The sequence below is a fragment of the Vidua chalybeata genome, chromosome 18 (assembly GCF_026979565.1).
Source record: "Vidua chalybeata isolate OUT-0048 chromosome 18, bVidCha1 merged haplotype, whole genome shotgun sequence".
In the NCBI taxonomy this organism is placed as follows: Eukaryota; Metazoa; Chordata; class Aves; order Passeriformes; family Viduidae; genus Vidua; species Vidua chalybeata.
In genome coordinates, this window is record NC_071547.1 from 9,081,080 (window position 1) to 9,100,917 (window position 19,838).

Consider the following 19,838-nt stretch of genomic DNA (forward strand, 5'->3'; position numbering starts at 1 on the left):
TGCGCTCGGGGCGCACACGGTCCCCGCGCGGGGCGGCGATGCGGCGGCGCGTCCCGGCCGAGCTCCGCCGCTACCCGGCGGTGCCCGAGCGCCCCGCGGCCCCGCGGGAGCCCCCCCGGCGGCGCAGCCCCCGCTGCCCGCGGCGGCCCATCGCGGCCCGGCTCCGGCGGCGCTGCGGAAGGGGAGGGGAGGGAAGGACCCGGCGCAGGCACTGACACGGCGCTGGGGCCTCTTAAAGGGGCAGCCGGGCCCGCCGGGCCGGGGGACTCGCGGGGGTGGGGGGCCCCCAGCGCCTTCCTCACGGCTCCCCGTGAGACAAAGGCAAAGTCGTGAGCAGTCCCGCCCGCTCGCCCTTGCAGCCACAGGCCTGGGCATCCTCACACCGTACAGACACGACCATAGCTAAGACTGGTTAAGAACGTGCCATGCACACAGCCCTGTGTGCATAGGGAGGTATCCATTCCCGTCCATACAGCCATGCCCTCATATATTATGTATAAACACCAGCACGTCTCTGTGCTCTCTCTTATGTTCATAACAAGGCTCTCCCCCCAGGCATTGATGCAGCTCACCTTCAAAGGTCACGTTTTCCCCCACTCATATAAGTGCTGGTTAGTAGCACGCTTGTCATTCCCTCAATCTTACCTTCCTTGCCAGTAAATTATAAGCTGGATCTCTGAGATGGGCAACTGCTACTCTGATACTGACAATAAAGGCTGTTTTGTTTGGGCATTAATCTCACTTTTGTCCTGTATATTATTTAGCCCCAGTAACTCAGTCCCACACTTCACCTCTGGGTGAAGGGTAGCAAATGATTTAAACAGAATTCTGGCTGCTGGGTATTACTTTCCTTCTGAAATCACACCATCACGCTTCCTTCTTAACCTTGCTTACAGCATGTGTCCTTTCCATGTACTAATTCAGCCTCTGTGAAAAGGGTAAAAAACAACCAAAGCTCCATCTTGCCTGTTTGGTGGACAGGCAAAGAAGATATGTACCCCTCATATCCCCCATAAAACTATTTCTTTCATGTTCGTGGTGAAGCATATTTTTTTCTGGTACGTGTTGCTAGAAAAGAGAGTGGGATATAGCCCTGGTAAGAACTAATAAAATCCCATAGGAATGAAAAGCACAACTCCACGGGAGTAGGTCTCTTACCTTTGAGATATGTACTGTTTCAAAATCCATTAAACAGTTTTCCTTTCCATGCTTTTTTATATGCCAATGAAAATATTTTGGGGTACTTTCAGCTATATCATAAATGGCTACTCATGTATTCACTTTTGCATAGTTCATCCCTCTTGGTTTCGTTTCCTGGCTTTAACACTGCTTTTCCTGCACTTGTTTCCTCAGCTTTTAACATCTAACAGGCATTGGCTGACCTGCATGGAAAACAGATTATGACCTAAATCATTAAAAAATCTATATGTTTAATAAATAACTCTATAAATCATTCAAGACTTCTCAATCTGTCACAGAAATAAACTGCATTTTCTCTATTGATACCATTGGTTTGCTTAGTGGCAGTTTGAGCAACAAAATTCTGACATACAATGTATTTCTAGAAATAATAAGATTGTACTGGCACAGTTATAAACACTGGCAGGTATGTGACATCACTGGGATCTGTTCTGAATTCATACAGAACTTTTACTGAAGGCTCATCATTCTGATTTATTTCTGGAGTGATTTCTATTTGGGTCCACTTTTCTGACATTTGTGTCCTTTCTGGAGGGAGTTAAGAACTGTAATGAGTCACATGAGGGATTGCTGTGTGCACACTTACCTTTTAGTGAATAATACTGATAAACAACTACACCCTCTTTATCTACTGAGGTAGCACAACTCCAGAAATTCCACTGGGAATTGAAGTGTTCTCTGAATTTTTGCTGATATTTGCTGATATGAAGAGAGCAGTATTTTAAGTGGATACAAAATTTCTTTAAGACTACGGTGGCAGACACATACCTGTGATTTGAGACTGAGAATCCTGCGATGAGGGGCTAAACTCGGGCCGGCCTGCCGGCACATCCCCTCTGCTGGCCGGTGAGAGATCGCAAAGCGCTTCCGAGCCGGCACGAAGCTGATCCTGCAGTGACCGCCGGGCTCCCTCTTGTGGGAAGAAGGAGCCGCTTGGCTCTGGGTAAAGCTCTCGAGCTGTCACTCCAGAGCTGGTCTTCAGCATCATACCACGCGGCAGAACCGGGGGGTTTTGAGGAAAACAAAAACAAATAAACAAACAAAAAACCGTAGGACATAAGCTGAGTAAGCTGAGCTTTTAAAATGAGAAACAAAATATGGTTTCTGATTAATATGTGGTTGAAACTAAAAAAAATAATATTTTTGTTAACACAAAGCAGCACTCTTGGAGGTGTTTGATACAGCTGACAAGTCTTGGGAAGTCCCATTCAGTCTAAATCATTCTATGAACATGGGGGGAAAAAAAAGAACTCTCCTTCTCCAAATTCAGACAATGGCAATTTCTCACTGAGAACAACTTCCAGGCCAAAAACACAGGAAAGTTATCAACCCTCTCCACCACCAAATACATATTCTCCTACAACTTGCCAAATGTTTCATTTTAACTTACATGCTCAGAGATGTGATACAGAGTGTTCAGAGCATTCACTCACCAGCATGTTACCTTAGAACAACCTCTAACTATTAATGGGAAGCCAAAAACACAAAGAAGGGGACAGATTTATTCATGGAGAATGGACTCCAGTCCCACCACAATGTAAACCTGAGCTGGGAACCAACAGGATTCAGAGTGTTCTGAATCCTATGACCTATGTAAATATAAACAATTATACCTTAAGTGTCAAATAATAACTCAACAGGTGAAATAACACTGTTAAAAATTAAAAGAGCAGGCTTTTATAGTAAGAAATTAACTTTGTCAGGTGGCTTTCTTAAATGGCTTTTGATGTATTACCAGTGGGTTTGCTCAGCACAAATGCATCCACTATCCATGTACACATTAGCTTTTACTTATTAAAGACAAGAAACAGTACAACTTCAGTACTTCTTCTGGAAAATGGATTGTTACAATTGCTTTTTACCTTTGCTTCAGACTGACTCCGAAGTTTACTTCAATTTCTCACTGCAAATTCCACAAGGAAGGTAAAACTGACTGTTGCCATGATCACTGGGGGGATTTCAACTGGTACAGAAATTGTGGTTTAGCCTACCTATAGTTAGAGTTAATGAAGTTTTTTCAACACTGTTTTTCAAATATTAAGGCTTCTTTAAATTCAATTAATTTATTGATAGAATGGATTTACAGAGATAAAACATTGGCCAGGTAGAACTTACAAATTTGTATTTATTTTCTATAGTTAGTTTCCTTTGTGCTTTCCTAAGCAACTCATCATTTGCAATATGATCCAAGATTCGTTTTAGATGATAAATTATTAATATGGAGTTCTTTGCAGAGGAGGTTTCAGTGGTGCTAAAAACACCCTTAAAACCAACCAAGCAGGCAAAAAAAAAAAACAAACACACAAAAAAACCCCAAACACACAAACAAAAAGTTACAACAAAAAACCCAACAAACCACCAAACAAAAAACACTCAAAGCATCCATCTGTTTATGTCTGTTTATGTCTTTCATAAACAGACTCAGGCTATTGTCCCATGATAGCTGATGACTGATAGACTATTACATTTGTATGTGAAGTTTTTGGAGCTCCAGATGATGCAAAATGGTAATGACATCATGCAATGTGCTGAATCCCTAGGAAAAAACTGTCCCAGTTGATTTCCCAGGCAACATGATCGTGTTGTTGAAGAGATTGCATCTCTGTGACTTTGTACAATAATTGAGCTCAGCAACAGAAGAAACCCTTAGGAGATATATTTCTTGGTGGGAAAAAAAAAAACCAAAAATGGATTTTTTCTTAGATTTATTCCCAAGTCATTTTGCAGTGCAAACACTGTCTCATGTCAGCACTGAAGCCCAGCTATCCTGATCTGCTGCAGCAGAGTGAACCATCTCCACACTCACTCTCCACACTCACTCAGGCTCAGGAAACACAAAGCCATGGCCACCCAGCCAAGGCCTGTGCTACGAGCACAGTGTAAATTCACCTCCCTTGTGAAACAGACTCTGGAATTTAACAACTGCATAGAACATCATAAGGTCAAAATATTACACATTTGGATAAAGAGCTCCTTTTGTACCCTCACAGATTCATTTTTTCCACCAAATGCTACATTTGTGTCCTTGCCAACAGGCAGCACAATTGCCAAAGTGAAGACTGTCTGATTAAAAAAAAGACACAGAGTTCCTAGATCTCTATTCATCATATTCTAGGAAGCTGCCCTAACTTACATCAAAAGGAAAATGTAATAAAAAGCATGCTCAAGCTATCTTTACTCCACTTTTTCCCCTTTCTGATAGAAGCAGGAAAAATGGCAGAGAATCCAGAATATTTTCAGATTGATGCATTTCATTATTAACAACTGTCTTTATTTCTCAGCAGCTCAAATTTAAGTCCTGTTATAATTATTTTTAAAGATACAGTTTTTTCTGCAATGATTGAATCAATATCCTAAGAAACAGTACCTTGGAACTGTTCACAGGTTTTCCTTCTCTTCATTTAAAATAATTGCAGTATGAAATTTAGAGGATTATATATTTTTTTATGCCAGCAAGCCTGACATGTTGGATGTGAATCCTAGAAACATGGAATTCTAAGCTAGATACAACAGAGTATTAGAGTTCAGAGAGCTATTGGAAAAATTAGAGGGAAATAATATGTTTTCCATTTTATGCACCTGTGTGACCGTTCTTTCTTATTCAAGAGAACGGAAAAGAATAGCATTCTTATCTGGCAACATTTTTCAAAATATTAGACAGTTGTGTTAAAACAACCAAGTTCCTACCTGGACTTCTTTTAGGCTTGGAAATATTTAATACTGGGCTCTGATTCTCAAGTGGAAAATGAAAAGTAATAAACATTTTTCCTGACTGGAGAAACCACAGTGGAAACTATGTAGTCTGCATTTGTGTACTTCCAAGCCTGATACTTTAAAAGATTTATTTTCAAATAGTTTTAAAATACTTGGAATGCATGAAAGCAATCAGAGCTATTTTACATGATGGTTTTAAAAGGCAAAACCGTATTGATACCACCCTTCATTCTGAACTGCCACTTGTTTCCTGCTCCCATGAGAGAATGCCACCTTACTAGCTAAGATTTCTAGAGAATTATCAAAAAACGGCACAGTAAAATGAGATCATTTTTGACTACAAGCCTTTTTGGCAGACAGGTGAGCCCATGGCACTGGCAATGTCTTCTTGCATTAAGACAAGGATGCTATGTTTCAGCTACACAGAGAAAGGTGTACATAACAATTGTACCCCCCTGCACAGGGAGCTTGCAGCAGCAAGGGAACTCTCAGCAAGAAAGTTTGGGTAAGTTTTTCCTCCCTCATTTCTAAAATTAAAGCTCTCTATTTCTGGTTTGAGAGCATTCTTGCAGAGAAGTGTGGCACTTGCAGAAACAGTTGACAGTTAGCAGCAACTCAGGCTGACTTGAGCATTGTCTTCTGGAATTTCCATAATGTCCTTCTCTAGCTCTGGGGAAACAAGAAAGTTACAAAATCAACATACAAGAAATTATACCATCTGATATTAAGGGTAACAAAAGCTGGATGCAGGCCCAGTCACTCCCATAGACTAAAACCTTGCAGGTGTTTGAAACTGGCTCTAATGCTTGAAAAACTTCCCCAGTCCTTCGGAATATAAACAAGAAAAATGCACACAAAAAGCAAAACTCCACATACTGATGAGATTTCCTGTCCCAATTTGGGCCCTGCGCCCAGGAGTGCTCTCCAGCTCCTTTATCATGGACTGTTCAAAGGCCAAGGCAGCAACTCGGGAAAAGAATTCTTTGACATTTTCTCCTAGGAAACAAGACAGAAATGATGTGTTTTTATAAACACACATCAACAGATGATCAAGCATAACAAGCACATCTGTGAACAGCTGACTGCTCAATATTGGGACAGAACAGGCCTCTCTAACAACCCATCTCCCGTTCTGATCACTGCAGAAAGAATTTCTAATTTTCTTACTTTGGAATACTGTACCCTATGCTGCACCTTTATTTTTAGCCAGCGACAGAGAGAATTCATTTTGTGGTGTAATCTTTTTCCATTGCAAACGTTGAGTAGTAGTGCACATGTGTATTTATGTAACTATCTATGAATTATACATGCTCAGATACTGCAAAGCAGCTTGATTGTTTCTTTCTGCATACACAACAGTGAAAGCACACGTACAAATGCTCAAATAAAATCAGCCATTAATAAGACTGAAGTTTCTCATAGCAACAAAATACAAGAACAACAACAAAAAAACTAGCAATGGTGGGATAAGTTCCTCCCATTCCAACATCAGTCCTCATGGTTATGCTATTTTTACATCCTGTGCAGTAATTTACCTGTTTTGGCTGAAACCGACCAGTATTCTGCCTGCATCTCCTTGGCAAAACGGATGGCATCCAGCTCTGTCCTTTCACACACAGCATCTGACTGGGCAAACAACATGGAACAGCTTGAACAGAAGTGTGGCTGGGCTGGTAACAGCACACAGGCACTGCCATAGCACCTACACTGTGATGCTTCTAGCTTCCTCAGCGGCCTTTCTGACCTTGCCTAGACTTGGGCAATCAGATATGACTGCAAGAACGTTCAACTGTTTAGTACTGGCTTTAAATGGAAGTCTCCACTCAGCTCCCACAGCACTGAAACAAAACAAGAGTTAACAAGTGACCCTTGTATCTAACACATTCCCTGGTAAGGAACTATCAAGTCAGCAGCCCAGTTAATGGTCTTTAAATCCTTGTAACCCCATCATTCTCAGCAGAAGAGCTGTGGGACCAACTAGTAACAGAAGAAACAGGTTTGTTTTCAAAGCTTTAAAAATCTTTTTTCTACAGAAAGACAAACATAGGACTGAGAATTGTATAGATTACATACTGCATTCACCCTGTTCTTTTGAAAATTATGTGATATTCAATTAAGTAAGAAACCTTCCCTGTTCCTGAGTAATGAACACACCATTCCTTAAAAACTGATTTCCATCTGATTTTTCCAATAGCTCTATGAACTCTAATACTCAGTTGTGAATATCTAGCTTAGAATTCCATATTTCTAGGATTCAAATCCAGCATGTCAGGCTTGCTGGCATAACAAAAATACATATAATGCTCTAAATTTCATACTGCAGTTATTTTAAATAGAGAGAAAGAAGAAAACCTATGAACAGTTACAGAACAACAAAACCTTCAAGATCACTATGTATGTTTATATATGCTTGAAAAATGTCATGCAAGAAATATTTCACTAACTACCCATTTTTTTCAGAGAGTCTCTTCTTTAATTGCTTTCAAGTGAGCTGTTCAATTTACCTTTTAAGTTTTTCACTCAAGGTCTTTATCTCAATGACATTGTGCACAACTAGCAAGGGAAATCGCTTGAGGAACTAGGGAAAATCTGATTTCCTTATCTGCACTCAATTTACTCACCACCAAATCTTTTTTTGTTCCAACCAGAAAGATGAAGCTAGAATCTGGCTCATTCTCCCTCAATGCATCTTCTAGCCACTGTCTGAAATACAAAAAAGACAGAATCAGCCAGAGGGAACAAGGAGTACAGGAGAATATGACAGATAATAGGGTCACAAGAAAACTGAGTGGAAGAACTGAAGAACTTATGTGAGAGTATCAAAAGCCTTTTTCCTTCATAAAATCATATCCATGGCAGAGTACAAATTCAACAATCATTTTAGCACCAAGAGAGGATATTTCTCAGTGTAAGGGAGAGGGCAAAGTTTGGTGCCAGATAAAGAATAAGAAAGCAAGAAGCAACTGAAAAGGTATGAACCACATAGCAGGTTAGATACAAATGGGAATAAAGAGTGAAATAATCTATTCAGCATTATAAAACAGCTCCCTATGAAGGCTGTATGATTCTTGTCTCACAAGCTTTTATATTCCTGTTACTCTGGCAATCAAGTTTCTCTTGAGTCATCCAACACAAGTCAAGAAGGGAAGGGAGTGTGTGCGTGTGTGGGAAATCAGGTTCACAGGCTTCAATTACTTTCAGCCAAGCAGAGACACTAATATATATATTATTTTACAAAGTCCTATGTAAATGAGCTAAGCACCATAGTACACATTCAAATAAGACAGAGTACAGGTTGTAAAGAAGTCTGTACCTGCATTACAGTCACAACAGCACGTTAGAAATACATATTCTCTGAGCTGTGACAGCAGTGTGGATCATAGATCCATGCAGGGTTTTGCAGCCTGCACTAAAAGCAGAATGAGTTTACTCATAATAATTATTGTGTTGTTGCAACCAAATCATTACAAGGATCTGAACTAGTAAGTTTAGCTGTATCTAAACTTGAGGTTTTTATTTTCTCTCCTCTTTTTGACAGCCTATCTCCCATGAGAATCACAGAAACCAGAGAATTTGGGATAAGAGTGCACCTAAAAAATGGAAGGCTCACGAGACATTATGCATGAGATGCATCTCATCAGTTTTATCATTTACATTAGATTCCAGCCTGTTATTCTATTTATAGCAAATGAAGTAAAAAAAAATGCTTTTGGAGTGCACTTCATCTTTTTTTGCATGTCTAGCTTTGGAAAGATCAAGCTTTTACTGAAGTGCCTTTCTCTCTGCACTGACTTTAAAGGAAGTCAAGTGTAAGCAGTTCAAATTTATGCTCTGCATTTTCTTCAAAAATATCCCTCCCTATGTAATCCAAACTAGTAACTGTCATTTTCAATTTCGTAGCTCAATAGAAAATACACTCATGATCCAGCAAGCTCTTAACACCTACATATGGAAGGCAATTAAACCTGCTGTAAAAACCTTTAAAAGATAAGCCAAAATGCAGAAACTTACTTGGTGTGATCCAAAGTTTGGATATCAGCCAGATCAAACACTGTTATTATAACTGCAATAACAGACAAGAACAGAAAAAAAAAGTAATTAAATTAGAAAGTGTATCAGAAGTCTCTCCAACCTGTCTTGTTAAACAGAGAGAATGTTTATGTATAAGGTGTAAGAACAGATTTAACACATAGGAAGTGGAAGACTATCCATTTGCTCATTCCCTTTCTTTTTCTAGCACCCAATAAGACCTAAGTCTTCAAGGTTATATCTATAGTCTGCAGTCTGTAGTGCTCTCAACCCTTTCATTTTGGGACCACAAATTACCACAGGATTGTCTCTTACCAAAGGGAAAGCCAGAAATATCCACTTCCAACTCCAGCATTAATCTCACCCGACCTCAAATTCTTTCCCCCCTAGTCACAAGTGCCACTTTCTATCACTGCATCATCAGAACACTCGGAGCTTGCAGATGTGACAACACATCAAGTCATTAACTTCTTCATCACTTCTTCCTTGCAACAAAGAGCAATCCATTCCACCACAGTGTGTCTATAGGTACCTTCCCAAGGAGTATATATGGATGTACGTTGCTGTACAAAATACAGCCTCCCAACAAAAGCAGGATCAAATTAATATTGCTCTCACCCTCTGCTCCTCGGTAGTAAGCAGATGCAATGCACTTGAACTTCTCCTGACCTGCTGTGTCCCATCTGTGCAACAGGGGGAAAAAAGAAATTTCAGGTTAATGAAACCCAGGGTAACCTGAGTAAACATGTTAATGAAGCAGACTGGTACAAGGCGGAGAAGAATGTGATACCAGAGAAGTGTCACCATCTGGAACATATTATTCATTAACTACTGATAGAAATACAGTAAAGCTCTATTAGTCAATGAAGACATGCAAACACCATTTTTACCTTTTCTTAAAAAATACTAATCATTTTGGAGACAATTCAAATATTTGTATTCTGCATAGTAATGTCCTTTCCTTAACAATTTTTTTTCTTTCACCTATGTAATTTGCATGTATTTCTAGTGCAATCTAGTTTTGTAAATTTTCTGTGCTAATACTAGCTAAGTCACGTATTAGCCCATGTTAGAATCTTGCAACTGCTAGATATCTGTCTCTACACTACAAATTAGACACCTGCAGCTCAGTCTACCAGGTACTAATGACACCATTAAATAAAATCAAGAATGTCCTTCTCATTAATGAACATGATATGCAGTGCCTTCAGCTAGTGCCAGCACTACAGAGGTTTGGGTTTTGCTGTAGCCTTGTACTGCCAGTCACGGATACTTGCAAATATATCTTGTATGGAAATCTCTCAGCAAGAGGGGGCACTAGTGCTTATCATATGGAAATGTTCTACCCAGCTTCTGAAGACACTGCAGATAATGCAACCTGACCTTATTGCTTCAGTTTGCACAATGTTGATGCATGAGTCTGGATTTTTAGAGGACTCAAGTTTTGAAAGGATAGCACCTGGCAAAACTTCCCAAACACAATTGCAGTGAAATCAGTGGGAAATGGATTTTTCAATAAATACCACAAGCCATCTATTTACATCAGTGATCTCACCAGGAAAAAAGTGTTCCTAAGTAAAAAGGTTTTTAAAATTTATGCACTAAAATATCTCATGCAAAGCATCTTATTTCTGCTCTAGGTCACACTACAGATGATTCCATAATGCCGCCTACAGAACAATGCTGCTGGCCACCAGAAACACAAAGGGACACCACTCCACAGACCCAAAGCAGGTGGAAGAAGGGCAGGATTCCCACTAGTGTGACAAGTGAAGTTGAAAATCAAAGATATTAGGTTCACATTCTAATAAAACCACTCCAGCCTTTCTATGATTTAGGGATAATTAATTAGTTGCTAATTAAGAGTTGTTGAAATCACTGGACACCTTATCATTAATTTTGATGACTGCAGGAATAAAAACCCCCAGTAAAGCCAAGTTCAGTGCTCACTGTGCCTACTAAACTCAAATCACAGACTGGGGTTACACAAGCACTGGTGGCTGTGACAAAAGCTTCTACTTCTCTTTCATGAATGTTGAGTAAAAATGACAGAACTCTACCGAAATAGTGCAAGACATCCAAGATGAAATTTCATTTACAAGCTTGTAATATTTTTTAGGCATGAGAAATCCAAGAGTCAAATTTCTACTAAAACTGCAAGTCCAGAGACAGAATCTTTTCTTCAGATCACATTATTCTTTGTGCAATTGTATTATATTTTTTATATCTTTATTCCACTACAGCCTGCAGCAATTCAAGCTCTGCTGAGACTGTACTCTGTGCAATGCTTAACTATGCTCTTTCAACTCACATCTGGAGGTTATATGGCATTCCAATTATCTCAAAACGTTCAATCTCAAAATCTACTCCAATGGTCGCCTTGTAGTCTCGGTCAAAATGATCTTTACAAAATCTGCAATTGAAAAAAAGTATTATAAAATATTAGTAAGACAAGTACAAATAACTGCAAAACTAACACTGTCTAGGGTAAATTATGAAGAAAAGAAAAAACTAACTGTGGATTTGCTATATAATGTAGAAGCAGACATAAAAACATAAAGACACTAACTAAAAGAAAAGGAGATACTATTTAACAAACTAGAAAGCACATATATCTAGTAAACTCTCAGGATAATCTGAGATTCAGAATAAAACATCTTCGGGCTCTCAAGGGAGGTACAGTATCTTCCAGTTTTAGTTACAAGGGAATTTATTTTGGCTTGTAAATAATGACCCAAATGCAAACCAAGACAGAGACACTGAAATTGTTTTCTAATTGTTTAGCCTTTAGACTGGATCCCTTAAGAAAACACTGTATCATATTTGACTGGATAAAAATACCTGAGAATGTAACATATACTGATTGAAGTGCTAAAGCATAACTTTCTGTGTTCATGTCTCAAGACTGTCTCATACTCTTGACTTCATTTTGTCTTTAAAAAAACCACGAAGTACTGGTTCAGGTTCAAACAGAGCCATGAAGCACTGCTCTAAAGCCAGCAGTGGAAACATGATAACATTTATTTGAGAAACAGGAGAATCAAACCATCCACTGAGATATACCATACCTGTTGATAAGACTGGTTTTCCCAACATGCAGGTCTCCTACCACAACCACTTTGGATATTTTCAGCCTGTTATAAATATTTGAAAATATTACATAATTTAGTAGTAATTTCACAGTCTCCTGCTAAAAATTCTGATTTAGATCTTCAAATTGCAAGTGAGGAGCACATGTACCTGTGACTTCAGTTTATCTACGTGCCACTGTGCTGCACAATCTGAGTCTTTAATTGCAAGAAAGAAAGTCACCAAAAACTAAACCCTTCTGGAGCAGAAATACTCCATTTCTTACCCTGTTTTTTGGCTTTTTTTTTCTTAATTTCAATTCAGTGGAACAAATTTTATTCTATTAAAATTTCTTTGACTACAAGTGTATGCATTTGGCATAATTTTACATAAGTTTACATATAAGACCATAGTGTATCTGCATCCTTTACATTCCAATTTATCCCAAGTTTCTCATTGACTTTAATGGTACAAACGAAGTCCTAAGTGCAGAAATAAGACATTGCTGATAATAAAAGAACCCACTGCAGAATGTGCCTCTGGGAAAAACAACTCACAGGGTTAGAGCCAATACATTTTCTGACTACCTGGAATAATATTAATCTGAACCTGGCTTCATGCAAATAATCCTCTTTGCTCTAGGTTCTCCCACAGGATACAGCAGATGGGCTTTAGGTGACTCAGCCTGCATTCTTAAAATTGAAACTGTGTCTCTTTTAGGAGATCCAGGTGGATAAGTGAATTTTAGTTCATTTGTTGACCTAAACTTGGATTGACATCTCCTGTGCAAATGCTACAAAAATGGCTTAAGAGGTTTAATGTTCTTTTCTATCAAGGAATTGCTTTTTAACAAAGGAGTTAATCTTCTATTGAATACTATTTCTGGTTACGTAAACTTCCACGTGATGTGTTATCTATTCCAAATAGCTGAAAAACTGACTGGTAGACTGCATGACTAATATTTCCAAAAAAGAAAAAAAAGTTATGTGTGCCAGTCAACATTAACTGGGTGACCACAGGCCCCTTTGCTCCTGATTACTGTTACTGAGAAAACACTGAATAAAATCAATGACCTTAAGGGAAAAGCCAAAGAGTAAGTGATGGTTTAGAGGTGTGTGTTCCATTAATTTGTACTGGGGGGAAAAAACTCCCTAGATCAGACCATTTAACACAATGACAGACTATCAGGAGAGTATTAAATAAAGCCATTAGCTGCTGAATTTATCAGACTAGCTTTCCAAAGGATAAAGAAATATTTTATTAGTTGGGGTAATGGAAAAGGAAGATAATGGTTATTCCTGTCAAGCTTTACAAGTACTGTACAAAACACTCTGGCTGCCCTTCCTATCCCCATTCCACCAAAAAATTACCTATATGACCAGATAATAATCACATCTAGAAAGCAGTGACAGAAAAGTCGTTTAATTCTATTCACAAAGACAAAACACATAGATTTTTAGTTATACTCTGTTACCAGAATAAATTACATAGAGAGTTGGTTTACTATAGAAATTAAAAAAAACCTGAATAATAAAAATCCCAAACAAATACATCTTGGAAATGGAAGGAAAAAAGTACCTCAATTCAATAAAGCATATCTTACTAGGAAAACTGTCCAGACACTTGTAACAAATTTACATGAAACTAAGATAGTGACGGTGTTTCTAAAAAAGGGATAAAGTCACTGATGTCTCTCAGGGTGACATATTTTCAGTTAATTTTTTTTTTTTTTCAGTAAGACTCCCTAGTGAAATGAATATAAAGTTGCATTTAAAGATGGATAGCATGACAAGTCTCATGTCAGCAACTCTAGAGCTAGAGGAATAGTGAGCTAATTGTCAGTATTCATAGGAGCTCCACTTTATGGAGGATCCTTCACACTGAAACCAGAAGTATTTATCACTAAAATGTACACCTATTTATTTTAACTGAATAGTGATGATTTCAACACAGTTTAGCTTTCTTGCCTTGCTTCAGAGATTAAATCAGTAATAGTAACAGTTGTGGTGGAGAGATAATGCAGGGAAAAAAACAACTTCAAGATTATTAGTAGAGTATAACTCAGCTTATTATGATTTTTAAATGCTATATATTTACCAGAATTTTGCTCCAGTTTTAAGAAACGTTTAAACAGAACTTCTCAGCACGCATACTTCAAAAAGGCTAAAACCAGATTCCTAGATTTTTCAATAAACTTAGAACTGCTGCCTTTATATCCCTCCAAAGCCTTTATTAACTGCTCCTTTGGAACACCTACAGAGAGCGCAGCAAGGCTGGATCTGTTAGATCTTTTGAACTAAGTGTTTATTTAAAGGGTGTTAAAAACCTTTTCATTTCTAAACTAGTACACCATTTTTTCAATGCTACCTATCCCAGCAGAAGAAGAGGCAGGCACTCAATTCATGTACTGTGGAACAGGTCAGAGAACTGTCCCATGCAGGGGCTTTGCTGCCTTGAAACATACTGGAGTGAGGAATATGAGGAAAGGAGGGGGGGAAGCCAATGAAGAAAGGAGGCTGTAAGGAGCTTAAAATACTTTCTTCCTTGCATACCTGTGTTATTACAAACTTACCCAGCTGTTCCAGTGCTCTGCTGACAAGCAGTCCTGACCTGTGTGTGGAAGTGCTCTTTAAACTGCAGACAGGCCTCAGGGGTGTACCACTGAAAAGAGAGAACAGCTGCTGGGACAAACTGGGTGATGGCTACTTGGCAAGAAGTCAAACTGGCAAGGAAAAACAGATAAAAGGGTTGTTCAAGAGCCTATAGAAAAGGGGTAGGTTGGGTTAGAAGGCAGTAAGGTTTCCCCAGAGCTGTATTTGTAAAAACTCCTTAGGACAACACCATCCTTTGAGCACCTTTCTGAGTGTCAGTGTCCAGCATTGCCTAAGCACCTGTGGCCAAATCCATTTGCTCGTCATTCTGTGTTGTTGCAGCGGGCCCTGGCTGGGTAATAATTAGCATTGCCTCCATGATTCACAGAAGGCTGAGCAATCTCTTTATTTTATATATATCATTATTAAGAAACCCATTGCTTTTATAGACAGTTATGATACAGCTGGACCTAATTGGTCCTTCAATCATAACACCATCACCATTGGCTAATTAAGAAACCACCCTTTGGTAAACAAATCTCCAAAACACAGTTCAACAGGTGCAGCAGGTTAAAATAAGAATTGTTTCTCATTCTTTTCTCTGATCTTCTCACAGACTTCTCCCAGAAAGGCCTGGGAAAGCTGTCTGTGGCCAGAGAGCTACTGCCACAATTCTGTACAACAGTAAGTGCTTTCAATTATCCCACCAATCTAAGACACACAAGACAAACATGGATGGGAGCATACCACCAGCAAGTCATTCTTACTGTGAAGTTTTTTCAATCTTTTATAAGTGTGAAGTGCTGTTTTTATTACTAGCTCTTTAACTGGGAATTAGTTACAAATGAGGAAAATATATTTTACCTTGCATTTGCTTAAAATACTTGTGGTATTTTTCATAAAATTAAAAGCAAAACATGTCGCTGAGATCAAGAATGGAAAAAAAAAGTTAATTCCCTTAAAAGGATCTTTTGAACAACTGAAAAAAACAAGTGGTAATTCCTTGCCCTTCCCTGTCCTTAACTGTTCTATTATACTTCAAATACAAAAGTCTTTGGGGACATCAAAGGGGTTTTGTCTGTGTTTCTACAGTGCCTACTACATTTGATCTACTGTATGACTAAGGTTCTTGTACAAACAGAAAATTAAAATTGCCTTAAATTCTTTAACCAAAGACTCTAATTAGATTTTTTGGCAAATTTAATGTCAGCTCTGGTTCTTCTCTGCCCTCAGTCTTGGAGCTCTTATGCATGTAATTATTACTGTTTTGCTGAAAAAACAACAAATGTTGTAAGATAACACTTCTGTCACAAGAATCACTTTTTGTAAAGGTTAGAAAGAAGAATGAGGATTGTTATTAAAGAGATCAGCATTGAATGGGACTATGAGGTCACATTAAACTTTGAAAGAATCTTAAATAATTTGCAATTTTAACAGAAGACAACAAGGGTACATTAAATTAAATTAAAATACCATATTAGCACAATGGAAAGAGATCAGTGTGGCAGGGGCTACATACTGTAACCAAAGAGATAAAAAATGCTTACCTTGGGAAACTGGGAGATTATTCTTTCTCTACTCACTGGAGGAACCAAATGCATTAGGCTGGACTTCATCCTCCAAGTTCAGTTAAATTCTACAAATCTGAAAATACGTACAGAGAAACAGGAATTGCCTCAATACAGGGACAACATGATAAAGACTAACCAAGTTCTTGCAGACTCATCATCTTTTTTTTCCTTTTATCTTTCTAGTGCAACTGAAAGAAAGTTGAAGAACTGGTGATTCTTCAACTCAGGTTGCATGGAGGGAAAGCTGTTCCTCATGTAAACAGGACCACCTCAGTGTACATAGCTGTAGTAGCCAACAGTGGCCTTCTGAAACTACAAGGCACCAACTCTAATTCCCTAGGAGGGCAGAGAATTGCTCACTTAATTCAACCCAAGTGCTTGCAGTTTAGCCCTCAAAGGATTCTGCAGTGTTTAATTTTAAAATCTTGCTCATCATTGTTTCAAATGCCTCTGCACTAAGTGCATTAATTAATGTTAGGGGATTCCAGATTTCATGTGGTCAGAAGAAGAAGGGAGGAAAGATGAAGCTGCCACATTTCTGAGCACAACATCAAACTTTCATCCAAGATCAGCTCAGAAAGAATGAAATCTGTCAGACATGGAAAAAGAATAATGTTCACAAGAAAATCACAAATGCATTCAGCTGTCTCACCTGAGATACATCAATTTGGTTATGTAAGGAAACCTCGTGGGCTGCTGGGGGAGGGGACCCTTATTAGGATACCGATTTCTTACTGGCATTCAAAAGAACATTTCTAATGGGAGCATTTTCATCTTGTAGCAAAGTGTAAGGAAGGACTCACCGAGCAGCAGCTGATGCAGCAGGATTCCAGCCGCGCAAGCAGCCCAGCCCCTGCTACGTGGCCATAGCAACAGGTTTGCAACAATTCCCTTCCTCCCCTTCTTCCACAGACCGGGAAGGCAGAGATGGAGTAATTTAACTATACACAGAGCAGTAGTTTTAAAACAATAAACTCGTTTTAGTGGTCATACAGATTCCTTTGATCAGAAACTGCTCCTCAATAACCCCAATGGTCCCTAATCCTGGATAAGGAAACAGTTCCATTCTCTTCAAAGATCGTTGTATATATGGATACAAAGGGCAGGGTTAACCTATTAGACAAGGAACCAATGGAGTGGGGAACTGTTACAGTGCTAATATTAAGCATAGCAGCAATTATAAAGAAACTCCCAAGGGATTTTTTCAGCATTTCAACTTGATTTCATCTCAGCTTTAAAGTCAGAATGCGCATGCCACTGATGAGACATTCTGAATTATATAAATATCTTTCTACTCATTAATAATCTTGCTTTCTAACGTACAAAACACCAAAGACAAGGACTAAGAAATTACACAGCCATTTTGCATTACCTAAGTTTTGTCAATTAACTTATTAATTTAGACAGCATTTAGTAAGCCAGAGTGCAACTTAGGATGCTAAAAGATTTTGCTTATATATTTTATTAGGATTTAAATTTTCAACTTTCAGGAGAAAACAAAGCTGTCCCATTCTAACAGTCATATTTTGATAAAGCTGGAAGAGATTTTGAACCAGGAGACAAGCCTCTCCCACTTCTGCAGCAGACTAAAAAGGTTAAAGGGCACATCAAAGCAGACCAGTAATTTTAAACAGTGAGCAAGCACAGAAGAAAAAACCCTAGAGTTGTGTTTTACAAACACGCATAAAGAATAATGCTTAAGAAAATAACTGGTCCACTACTTAGAATTAATGTTTTATTCTCCTCCATGAGGAATTTTAAATCCCTTCAGGCCCCAATATGATCTCAACCATACCAAGACAGCCACTTCCCCACAAAGAACCCAGATTTGTAGCTGATGGGTTATTCACAAAAGAAGGTGACATTACAGTATTTATCTATTACCATATGGAGAGTTCTACTTAGGCTACATGTGACCATATAAAACTCGAGAGATCTAGACCCTTGTTATGCTGTGCTCCTGCCCTTCTGGCCAGCTTGAATGATTTTACGGTAATATTAATGTCTTAATTAATGTCAGAACAATTAGTATAGTTCTGAAAACAAGAACTCCACGAGTTGGTAAGAGTTTCAAACACTAACTTGCTTTCTGCATGTTCTAGTCATAGTTCAACACCTCCTAAGCATAGTAAACACCTGTCATGTGTACACAGACTGACTCACTGCTCCTCTCCTAGAGCTCTTTTACAAACTAAGCTACAAAAACCACAGGTCAACCATCTCAGTGAATGCAAAGTACAGGAGGGACCAAGGCAACCACAAAGATAGATTTCAAAATTGAGAGGCCATCTTCACTTATACTTAATGTATTTAATGTAAATATCACGTACACATAAGCATGTCCCAACTTACCATATCGAGAAATAAGACACACCGTTACAGGAAAAGAATTTAACAAATAAAAAGATGCTAAAAATACTGAGAATGATGCATATTTTCTTTTCTTAAAGAGCTGAAAGGGGATTCAGTCACCAGGGAGGGCTGGGAACACAGTGTCTCCATGGCATCACAACCCTCCTTATCTCAACATTGCAAGAACAGTAGTGCCAGCAGCTTCTGTGGATAGACAAAGGATGTGAGGAAGGCATTCAGAAGGCATACATAAAATAAGTTACCGTCATGACCACTAACAAAATCAGTATTCCAAGCTACAGTGAAGGACAAGACAGAACAACTCACACCAAAAGCAGAGGTAACACTGAGGGACAAGTCTCTGATTTGGTCCTGCTCTTGTTATGCTGAGAAATGTTCATGTTCTTCCTATGGAAATCAGGTGAACTTTTACAAGTACATAGTTAGTGGAAGTTTAATCTAATTCAGGTAAATCACCTGTAAAGTAAATAATCAGCTCTAAAATGTTGCAGAAAAAGAAATACTATCCTTTTTCAAGTAGCAATTTTTCTTTTATGGATATTGAAGATCAACAAACCAGAACCTATTCCTGTGATGCATTTTAATCCGGCTGATCAGAATTACTTTGGATTTGTAAAATCCTTTTTAAGAACTTTGATTATTACAATTGTTACTCAGACATAATGAAAAACATCTCAACGACTTCACTATCTGCACTATCCTTTTATAGCACAAGCTGTTCAGAATTTTTTCCTGACGCCAGATAACATCTGACAATCCAGAATACCCTTAAATTCTGCCACAACATTGCAATGAGCAATTCATTCCCGTGTACTTTTCTCTGAACAGTTATTGAGACTAAGTAATAATGGAAACCCTTACTACACATTCTAGCTGTTCATAGTGACATTCTGGAGAAGATTAGGAAAGAAAACCTAGTCCAAAATTACTGCGCTCCCTTCAGCCCTTGTACCCCAAGGCACTTGCCTGCTGTATTTCTGCCCTTAACTAGACCACCATTTTGTTCGCTCTGAATTTTCCTGGATTTTGTTCAAGTAAAACTACTTTGAAAACAAGGGGCGAGGAGAGAGACTCCACACCGAGGCAGAACGGCCGCCACTCCGGGACCTCAGGGCGGCATCTCCGTCCCCTCACGGGTCCCCTCAGCGGCCGCGCCTCAGCCCCCGCCCGCCGCGCGCCCCGCGCCCCGCTGCCAGCTACGCCACTGACGTAACCCCCGCGGCGCGGGCACTGACAAACGCGGTGCTCACGCTGGTGACGCAGCCGGACCCGGGGGCTCGGCGGCGTTCGT

General features: G+C 39.1%; 1 protein-coding gene across 7 annotated transcripts; it reads right to left on the reverse strand.

Moving 5' to 3' along the window:
• Nucleotides 1–1,254: 1,254 nt before the first annotated feature.
• On the reverse strand, nt 1,255–19,727 carry RAB36 (RAB36, member RAS oncogene family). Of its 7 annotated transcripts, none has more exons than XM_053959140.1 (13): nt 19,510–19,727; nt 18,854–18,930; nt 18,527–18,730; nt 16,151–16,247; nt 14,585–14,673; nt 12,012–12,077; nt 11,255–11,356; nt 9,562–9,626; nt 8,926–8,977; nt 7,536–7,617; nt 6,450–6,540; nt 5,791–5,910; nt 3,889–5,583 (listed from the first exon to the last, which is right to left on the reverse strand). In XM_053959140.1, exons 4-13 carry the CDS (start codon nt 16,217–16,219, stop codon nt 5,519–5,521), a joined length of 801 nt encoding a protein of 266 aa, XP_053815115.1. In that variant the 5' UTR covers nt 16,220–16,247; nt 18,527–18,730; nt 18,854–18,930; nt 19,510–19,727; the 3' UTR covers nt 3,889–5,518. The 7 variants fall into 7 exon arrangements, 6 of the variants coding, with proteins under 6 accessions (XP_053815120.1, XP_053815115.1, XP_053815117.1 ...); XM_053959142.1 differs by lacking the exon at nt 19,510–19,727 and adding an exon at nt 16,978–17,115 and having other exon boundaries at nt 18,854–19,000; XR_008433965.1 differs by lacking the exon at nt 19,510–19,727 and having other exon boundaries at nt 6,450–6,536; nt 18,854–19,000.
• Between the last annotated feature and the right edge of the window lie 111 nt (nt 19,728–19,838).